A 10,201-nucleotide genomic window follows, 5' to 3' on the forward strand; every position below is an offset into this window, starting at 1 on the left:
GATGCTAGGTTTTTTTTTGCTAAGGTCGGAGGCCTGTTCCACCGAGGTTGTTGCCTTGATGCCTGACTTTGGTTAGGTCTTTGTCAAGGGTCGGAGGCCTTTTTGGCCAAAGATTTTTGCCTTGATGCCTGACTTTGGTCAGGTCTTTGTCAAGGGTCGGAGGCCTTTTTGGCTAAAGATTTTTGCCTTGATGCCTGACTTTGGTCAGGTCTTTGTCAAGGGTCGGAGGCCTTTTTGGCCAAAGATTTTTGCCTTGATGCCTGACTTTGGTCAGGTCAGGTCTTTGTCAAGGGCGAAGGCCTATTTGGCTATAGAGGTCATTTCAAATTGCCCTTGCCTATGGCTGGTGCTTTGAAAGGACCTGTGGTTTTTGTTTACCGAATATTGCGGCGCCAGAGCTAGCCGCTTTCGGTTTTGGGTTCTTTGTGGCGTTCTTTTGGGGAATTACCTCTTTATACTTGTAGAGGATTTTTACATTGAGCCTGCCTCATTAAAAACCTCACCTCCACTTGGAGTTCCCCTGTAAGGAAAAGAGTGCAGGCTCTTTTACATTTTGTTTTGAATGAAGTAAAAAAACTAAGGTAAATGCATGTAGGGGCCTCCGCTTATATTTTGTGGAGGTTGCCCTTTGGTACATTGCCTAGATGTAGTATCTACGAAGGCTGTCAATATTCCATGTGTGGGTTGTCGTGACACCTTCGTTGTGAGTCAAGTGGAAAGAACCAGGTCGGCCTGCTGTCGTTGCTGTGTATGGGCCTTTCCATTTTGGTTGCAACTTACCGACAAGTTGTGCGTTGGGTTTTCTCCTGAGTACGAGGTCTTTGTGTTTTATGTCTTTCCTTACCACCTAAGAGTCTCTCCACTTCTTGGTTTGGGACTGATATTTTGCAATGTTGTCGACTGCTTCCAGTCTGGTGGCTTCTATTGTTTCTTTTGCATATTCTTCATCTTGCAACATCAGCTGACTTGTTGTGTGGAGGCTTTCGTGCTTTATTTCTTCTGGCATCATGGCCTCTTCTCCATAAAGCAGTTTGAATGGTGTGAATCCTGTTATTCTTGAGACGGATGTATTATGTGACCAAATAACTCTAGGTAATTCATCTATCCATTTTCCTTTGCGTAGGCCCAGCAGTGTTTTTGATATTGCTGAAAAGACTATTCTGTTTGCTCTTTCCACTGCTCCATTGGACTCTGGTTGGTATATCGAGGCGAAGGCTAATTTTGTCCCTATGCTTTTGCAGAATTCTTTGAAGTTCTCTAAATCGAATTGTTTTCCATTGTCTACTGTCAAGATCCTTAGTACACCGAATCTGCAAATGATGTTCTGTCAGAAGAACTTTCTGATAGTTTCTGAGGTTATTTTCGCCAGCGGCTTTGCCTCTATCCATCTTGTGAAATATTCCACTGCCACTACTGCGAATCTGTTTCCTCCTTAGGATGGAGGTAATGGGCCGACCAGGTCCATCCCCCATCTTTGCAGCAGCCATATCGGAGGTATAAGCTAGGTCTCCGACGATGGTTTTGACTGTCCTGGAGAGAATGTTTGGCATGCTTTGCATGTTCTGACTGTCTGCTCTACGTCTTGTATGTGTTGGCCAATAAAAGCCTTGCCTTATTGCCTTTGCTGATAAAGCTCTGGAGCCAATGTGCGACCCGCAAATTCCTAAGTGTATTTCTTGAAGCAACTCTATGCCTTCGCTCTGTGATATGCATTTGAGGAGAGGCTGGACTACTCCTATCTTGTACAGTACGCCATTTACGATTGTGTAATTTCTTGCCCTGGCCTATATTCTTGCTGCTTTTGCTTCATCTTCTTCGGTGGTTTTGCCTTCTAGGAATTATGTTATCACCTTTCTCCAATCTTCATTTTGTAGGTGTAGTATGGGTTTTAGTGCCTTGGATGTCTCCGCAGTTGCCGAAGACTTCAAGATCTGGTAAAAAGTGTTTGGAGGCAGTGGCAGGTTGTTTGCCGTAGCCTTTGCCAATTCATCTGCCTCTGCATTTTCTGATCTTGGGATGTGCTTCAAGGTGAAACCCTCAAATCTCCGCTCCAAATTTCTGACAATGGATAGGTATTTGATGAGTTCCTGGCTCTCTTGCTGTGTATTCTTTCTCTACTTGGCCAGTGACCACTTGAGAATCTGTTTTTGACTGTCAATGTTTTTGCCCCTAGGGCCTTTGCTTTGCTCAGCGCTAAGATCAGGCCTTCATATTCTGCTATGTTGTTTGTTGATTTGAACTCTAGCCTTGCTGCGTATTTCAGTCTGACGCCGGAGGGTGCCGTTAGGACGGCGGAGGCTCCTGCTCCGGCTTGGCCCCAGGCTCCATCCGTGAATGCTATCCAGCCTTGAGTTGTTGGTTGTATCTTGGGCTCTGTCGGAGGTGTCCAATCTGCTACAAAATCAGCTAATGCTTGTGATTTGATTGCTGTTCTAGGGACATATGAGATTCCAAGCTGTGATAGCTCTGTAGCCCATTTGCCTATTCTGCCGAAGGCTTCTTTGTTTCTGAGCAAGTCTTGTAGTGGCAGAGATGTTGGAACTGAGATTTCGTGGGGTTGGAAGTAATGCTTTAGTTTTCTTGATGCCATCAGCACTGCGTAGGCAACTTTTTCTACCTCTGTATAGTTTAGTTTGGCTCCGGACAGTGCTTCTGAGATGAAATAAACTGGTTTTTGAGTTTTGCCTGATTCTTTTTCTAGCTCGTGGACTAAGACTGCGCTGACTGCATGGTCAGGAGGCCGCCACATACAGCAATAGGTGGCTGTCCGATTCTGGGACGGAGACCATCAGTGAGTTTTCCAGATACTCTTTCAAGTTATGAAATGCCTCCGACTGCTTGGACCCACATTCGAAGTTGTCTCCTGCCCCTCAGGGCTTGAAAGAAGGGTAGGCTGCGTTCTGCTGATTTTGAGATGAATCTGTTAGGCGCTGCTATTCTTCCCGTTAGCTTTTGTACTTCCTTCTTGTTTTTGGGCTCTGCCATTGCCATTATTGCTCTGGTTTTGTCCGAGTTCACTTTGATGCCTTCGCTGCTTATGATATAACCGAGCATCTTCCCTTTTATGACTCTGAATATACATTTCTCTGGGTTGAGGCGGAGGCCAACTGTCCTGAGGTTGGCGAAGGTCTCCTGTAAGTCGGAGACATGATCATCCTTGTTCTTGCTCATGACCACTATGTCGTCGACATAGGCTATGATGTTTCTATCTAGCTGTGATCCCAAAACCTCCTTTGTCATTCTGGCAAAGGTTGCTCTGGCATTCTTGAGTCCCTCCGGCATTCTGGTGTAACAGTCTGTCCCGAATGGGGTGGTGAAACTTGTCTTGTCTTTGTCTTCTTTTTTCATCCAGATTTGGTGATACCCAGAGAAACAGTCGAGGAGAGAGAACCTCTGGCATCTAGCTGCCTTATCGACGGAGGCATCTATTCTTGGCAATGGGAAAGGGTCTTTCTTGCAAGCTTTATTCAGATCTGTGAAATCTATGCACATTCTCATTTTGCCATTTTTCTTTGGTACCAAGACTACGTTTGCAAGCCATTCTGAATACTTGACTTCCCTGATCACTTTTGCATCTAGCAGTCTTTGCACCTCCGCCTTTGCTGCCAGGATTCTGTCCTCCGACATTTTTCTCTATTTCAGCTTTCTTGGTCTCATGTTTTTGTTGATATCCAGTTCATGCTGTATGATGTCCCTGCTGACTCCCTGGAGGTCGGAGGCTGACCAGGCAAAGATATCCTTGTTTTTGACTAGGGTTGCCATGAGCTCTTCCTCTTCTGCTTTGCACAATTTTGAGCTGATTGTCACTTTTCTGTCCGGTAACTCTTTTTCTAGAGGGATCAGCTTTGTCTCTTCTTGACCTGCCATATCTGTTTCTCCTTTGGGCATGTCCGGAGGCTCTAGTTCTTTGTTCGCCGACTCGACTGCATTGATGTTTCTTTGGGCTCTGTAGATAGCTTTCTCTATGTTTCTTGCTTCTTTCTGGCTGCCTCGGACTGTGATAATACCATGGAGTGCTGGTATTTTCATGCACAGGTAGGCCATATGTAGGGCTGCATTGAATTTGGTTGTAAATCCTCTGCCCAAGATGGCATTGTATGGGTAATACAGATCGACGACGTCGAAGGTTATGTACTCGTTCTGGCATTCGCTTGGGTTCTGAACGACATTGGGAGTGAGATTTTTCCTAATGCTTGTATCTGCTTGCCTCCGAATCCTATTAAAGGGGATTCGGAGGGTTGTAGTTGATTTCTGCTGAGCTTCATTTGGTCGAATGTATTTGCGAAGATGATATCTGCTGAACTGCCTGTGTCGACTAGTATTCTGCTTATCTCTCATGCTGCTATGTTTGTCTTGATCACCATTGTGTCTGCGTGAGGGTAGCTCTCTAGCTGGAGATCTTCTTCTGTGAAGGTGATTGGGACTCTGGACCAATCTGTGTGTTTCGTCGGGCCTTGGACTGCTACATTGTTTACCAGGCGGAGGTGATCTTTTTTCTGCTTTTTCGTTTAAAACTCCATTGATGATCCTCTAGCGATTGGCAATATCATGCCTATTGTTGGCAGTGCTCCATGAGGGTTGACTTGGTTTTCTAGGTTTGGCTCATTTTTTGGTGTTGGGGGTTGGTTGTGTGGTGGTGGCGGAGGCAGTTGCTGCATGTGGTGCTGTGGCTGCGGAGGCTCGAACCTTATTCGGTTTTGCTTCGGTGGGTTTGTTTCGAGGTAGGTTATATAGGGAGATTTTGGGTTTATGTAGGTCAGGCTTGCCTCCGACCTATAGTTGCCCGCTGGAGGCTACTGCGAAGGTGATGACCGCTATGCTGGTAGGAAGTTTGGGTAATAGGCGAAGGCCAGTGTGGAGGGATGTATTTGGGTTGCGTTTAGCGCTGGGTACATTGGGCAGTACTGCTGGTGGCCAGTTGTGTATGTGGTGTTGACCTCTCTTGCGCTCTGCTGTGTCGGAGGTTGGGCAGTCTGCTTGTTCTTCATTCTTTCTTGTGTTTCTTTTGTCTCTGGACAATCTTTGGTGCTGTGCTCTGCGTTTTCGCCGTGAAAGATGCAATATGGCCTGCGTTATTTCTGGCTTTGGTTTCTGTTCTAGTTTTTGCCTTGGTAACCTTGCCGACCTTGGTTCCTTGTTTGGGTCTCCGGCCGTGTTGGCGCTGCCTGTTGCCCTTGCTCGGGGTGGGGTTGACCCTCGATACTGAGCACTTTCCCCTAGCTTGGCTTCTGATTTGATACATTCTGGTTCGTATAGGTTTTCTGGGAATTTTTGCTGCTGTTTTGTTGTCTGTTTTGACCTTGCTCCTCCAGCCTCTTGCGTAGGTCATTGTCTGATCTGCAGTACTTCTCAAACTCGTCATACAACTGCTGAATGGAGGTTGGTTTCTCTCTTGCTAAGTGTGCTGCGAACGGCTCGATTCGGAGGCCTTTGATCGCTGCTTCAATGGCGATCTCATCTGGGACATCTGGTGCCTTCGCCTTTAGTTGCACGAATTTCTGGAAGTAATCATGTAGTGTCTCTCCCTGCATTTGCTTGCACTAAAACAGATCTGTGGAAGTCAGCGACTGTGCTGTTAGCCCTTTGAAGTTTGCCAATATCTTGTCCCGGAGGTTCTCCCAAGAATAGACTGTGCTTGGTTTGAGCATAGAATACCAAGCCAGCGCGTCGCCTTCGGCTGCAATGACAAATGACTTTGCCAAGACGGCATTGTCTCCGCCGGCGGAGGCTACTGTTGCCTCATAACTCATAATGAACTAATGGGGGTCAGTCTTTCCGTTGAACTTGGGTAGTGTGATTGGCTTGTACGCTGTTGGCCATGGCGACTATTGTATGCCTTCAGATAGTGGAGACTTGGGATCGATAGGCCTCCGCATCACCTGAGATGGCATCATCGGCTGGCTGATCACTGGCGTAGAACCTTGAAGCATGGTTGCAGTTGGTGTTGCTGCAGGAGGCGGGGATTACGGAGGTTGTCGCTGGTACTGCATGCTGCATACTTAGCATCTCAGCATGTAGGACTGCCAACTGCTGCCTTATTTCTGCTGCTTGTGCTGACGCTTGAATAGCTTGCTGATTAGCTGCGAATGTTGTTGCCATTCTGTCCCTCTCTTGTTGCGCTCTTTGCAACTGTGCTTGCAGCTGTTGCAGTTCTTGCTCGGGTGCTGTGGCTGAGTTTGGTTGGGCCTCCGGATCTTGAATCTCTTGGTCTTGGGGTTCCGGTGGTTGACCCTGGGCATCTGCTCTGGTGTCATCCTCCGCTGGCGAGGTTGCGTAGGCGCTACGAATGTTGCGCCTAGGCCTTCCTCGCTGACCCGTGGTCACTGCTGCTCTGGTGGTGGTCTTTCTTTTCCCTGCCATCGTTAGTTTGCCTTGGCTCAACCACGGTGGGCGCCAATGTTGAAACTAGCGGTTTCAATCTGTGTGGCGGAGACCGAGGCCTCCGCCCGTCGGACGGTCGGCCTCGGGCGGAGGCTCGGGATACGAACGATAAGGGGGAGAGTGGTGAGTAAGGGAATGACACGGAAAACTATGGTTTCATTAACTCGTTCACCAACCAACCTCCACGGTTACAAGTGTCCCATATTTATAAGACTCAACTACCACATAACAGAATTTATTACAATGCCCCTCAACTGATACAGTACATTCCTGGAATATTCTGCCGCTAGCCTCTTGTTCGCGGGGCAATCCTGCGATACCGTCTCCAAGTAATGGGCTTCCATGAGCAGTCGACCCACTGTAGCTTGGTCTTCGGCCCAAAGGCCTGGGTCCCCGGCGCTGGCCTTCATCTCCCGGGGCGCGCCGCTGCCTCGGCGGGTCTCCGCCGGACGGTCGGAGACGTTATCCGCGGGTCTCCGCCCGGCCGCGCGGGGGCCATGGTTCTCGCCGCTGGCCTCCGCGTTCAGGGGCGCGCCGTTGCCTTGGAGAATCTTCGCCGGTCCGGGCGGAGGCATCACCCGCAGGTCTCTGCTCAGCCGCTGGCCTCCGCCTTCAGGGGCGCGCCGTCGCCTTGGAGAGTCTCCGTCGGTCCGGGCGGAGACATCATCCGTAGGTCTCCGCCCGGCCGTGCAGGGGCCATGCTGGCGCGCTTGCGCGGACCGCGAGCGCCCGCGCTTGAGTACCTGCGCACATTTAGGCAAGATCGTTTGTTTGATTAGTTTAGAGATAAGGCGGCCTCCGCCCGTAATACCGGAGACGCCCGCCTGAGCGGTCGGCGGGATGCGTGCCTGGCCTTGGCGGAGTCCGCGATGAAAAGGAGATTCAGCATCCCTCGAGCATAGCCGGGAAATTTCCTTTAGTCAGCGCCGGGTCTCCGCCCTAAGACGGTCGAAGACGCCTTGGCGACACCCCGCTGCCGGGGGCTTTCGCCACCCGCCAAAGCCATGTTACAACACAAACTTCAGTGACCTCAGACTTTGTGCCTTTCTTCTTCCTTCCACCTCTTTAACAGCCCAAACGTTGAAAAACTTAAACGGGTAAATGCTTACTGATTGACTTGTGTGTAACTAATCAATACTGCATGTCTTGCAAGCTTATCTTATCGCGGCACTAATAACCCATCGGTGATGACAGCTACCGGGGGTCAGCAGCGCAGACCCCAGACCAGAGAGACGCGGCCGACACGACTCAGGAAGCAAGCAGCCGGCGTATCGAGCCGGGTAGAGCGCAAGCACCAGACTGCTTTACGCGGGCTGCGGCAGAACACGGCCATCAGCATCTCGTGGTTGTCTGGCGCTTGGCAGACATGTTCACAAACCGACAGTAGGAACAAAGAACGTGATAAGATACCTTTGGAGATTTTCACTCTCTAGGAAAGTAATTATAACGAAATTGTTCCTGTATCTGGAACATGGTCGTCCCCGGCTGCTAAGGTCTGGCGCAGGTGAAGAGCGAAATGCGCTGAATGACTATTACAAATCAAGTATCTACCAGCTTAGATTGACATCTTTTTGCCCAGGTACCCTCTTTCTGCTATAGCCTACAATTCTATAGAAACATCTCCCTCAAAAATGGTATTAGAAAATAAAACCAGCTCGACCAATGCTCAACAAGCACTGGATGCCTTTGCGTGTCTCATTTCAGACCTTCTGATCAAGCTCGGATTGCGATGACAGTACCCCATGCTTCTGAGTTTTCTCACTTGGTGTGGAGTAAACCTGGCGCTCTTTGCCTCCAGGTTTCGACGATGCATTCCCATACCAGATCATGCCGATCACGGCCAGAAGCATGCCAAGGGCGACATGGAAATTGAGTCCCTCTTTCCCAAAGAAAAGGAACCCCAAGGTCAACACAAGAACCGTCTTCATGTGGCCTAGAACTTGGAATGAGACGGCCGTGAATCTTCCGATGCATATGAATTGGCTTAGGTTGGTCCCAACAGCAATTATGCATGACAACACGATAAAGAACTGAAAAGGAAAACATTGATAAGAAAATAATAAGCCCAGGTTGGTCAAGCTTGCACCAAATAATGAAAATTTATAACATCAAGCAAGTGAACTATCAAGATTTAAACCATATACTGTAGATGTAGGATCATCTCAGTGGGCTGTGTCAATAGTTTATAAACAAATACTGTAGAAGTTAAAAACTAGAATATTTTCTATCCTACATGTTCAATATGCAGCAATTTGCTGTTTCTGACGTCCAAACTAAACCTGTGGCATAGCCAGGATTTCACTATACCAAGGGCGAACTTTAAACAAAAAAATATATGTAATTGCCCAACACCAAATAATTACCAATGTAATCATGTACAAATATTCAAATTACCATGTTTTAACTAAAAACTAGGCTACAAGACAATTGAAGTCCAACAGCTTCATAATACGTGCAGCAATGAGACATTTGAAGTTCCTATGAATCCAAAATATGAAAACAGTATTTTGGGTAAAATAAAGAGATGAAGTTCATAAAGATTCAAAAGTAGCATGTGCCAAGGCTAAAAGGGACGATTGGCCAGCAAGCTGCTGCTGCTTGTTGCCTTGCTCACCCATGCCATGCGCTCACTGTGCTCAGTGAAGTAGTGAACTGAGCCAAAGCAGTGGCTTTGTTGGGTTGTTGGCTATTGGGCCAGAGATGCTAGACCAATGAGCCTTAGAAACGCTTTGCAGCTGGCTCATGAAAGGATGAGGGATGCCGCATTACGTATCATGCGCAAGGTCTCATCCATGGCACAGCTGCTGCTGAATGGCTAAGGGCAGAGCTGCTGGAGTACGTAGAGGTAACTAGGAAATCGGCATAGGTCTATCCAGGGCAACTGCTCTTCGCCCCTGTAGTGGCTACACTACTGAACTAAACTACCATCAGCATCAAACACCCTGAATATAATTCGGATAAAACAAGGTTCCAGGTCATCTTCAATATTGCAGCAACCCCTATGTCAGATGTCACTACTTAGTGTTCAGACCAAACCCAGAGCATAAATGTGTGCGTTGCTGTACTCCTAAAGAAAAATATGCTTGCTCCCTCCAATCACAAAAAAAGTGATGTTTTTGGGACACATTCAGTCAAAAATAATTTAGAAGGGACACATGGAATGATAACATTATAAGCATAATGATGCAAGTTATACTCAAGCATGCGCATCTGGACTATGTTAATGACCAAAACGTCAAAAACAAAAACTTACAAGAGGATATACAGTGCGCCAAACTAGCTTGAGTGAAACAGATGGGTTCCTCTTCCTCATGACGATTTTGCAAAAGACACAAGCATAAATGATTCACAATAAGTATCACATACCGTAACTATTGATGTGTAGTTAAAAGCATCAACTCTTTTGTTGGTCAGCCAGAAGTCCACAAAAGGGCCCAATACTAACAATGATGCTGCTTGGGCTGGAGCAGTATGGCCTAAGAGGTTGAATGAACCAAGCGAGTACTTCCATTGAAGGTGGTGAACATACTGCAGCAAAGAAGAGGAAATTAAATAAAACAAAGTGATAATATGACCTATAAGGCTATCGTGAAAGGTGTGAGAGAGAGAGAGGAGGGGGGGTGGGGGGGGGGGGGGGGGGGGGGGGGGGGGGGGGGGGGGGGGGGGGGAGGGGGTTAGTGTATTACCGGACTTCTCTTTGAACTGGATATTTCAGCGAAGGGGGGGGGGGTGCACAATGTTGAGAGCTCCCACACAAGGTGTGGTCTGGGGTGTTGTAAAAAAAAAGGTGTGCTCTGGGGAATGGAATTTCTAGAAAGCC

General features: G+C 47.9%; 1 protein-coding gene across 1 annotated transcript in view; it reads right to left on the reverse strand.

The window, feature by feature from the left end:
• Positions 1–7,767: 7,767 nt before the first annotated feature.
• Positions 7,768–10,201, reverse strand: part of LOC136549086 (UDP-rhamnose/UDP-galactose transporter 4-like) — a 2,897-nt gene continuing 463 nt past the window's right edge. The window contains exons 2-3 of the mRNA XM_066540385.1: positions 9,748–9,964; positions 7,768–8,411 (exon numbers count right to left, since the gene is read on the reverse strand). Coding sequence (XP_066396482.1) covers positions 8,082–8,411; positions 9,748–9,964 — 547 coding nt within the window. The 3' untranslated portion in view covers positions 7,768–8,081. The remainder of the gene's footprint in view (positions 8,412–9,747; positions 9,965–10,201) is intronic.

Source organism: Miscanthus floridulus, chromosome 4 (assembly GCF_019320115.1).
Source record: "Miscanthus floridulus cultivar M001 chromosome 4, ASM1932011v1, whole genome shotgun sequence".
NCBI classification, from domain to species: Eukaryota; Viridiplantae; Streptophyta; class Magnoliopsida; order Poales; family Poaceae; genus Miscanthus; species Miscanthus floridulus.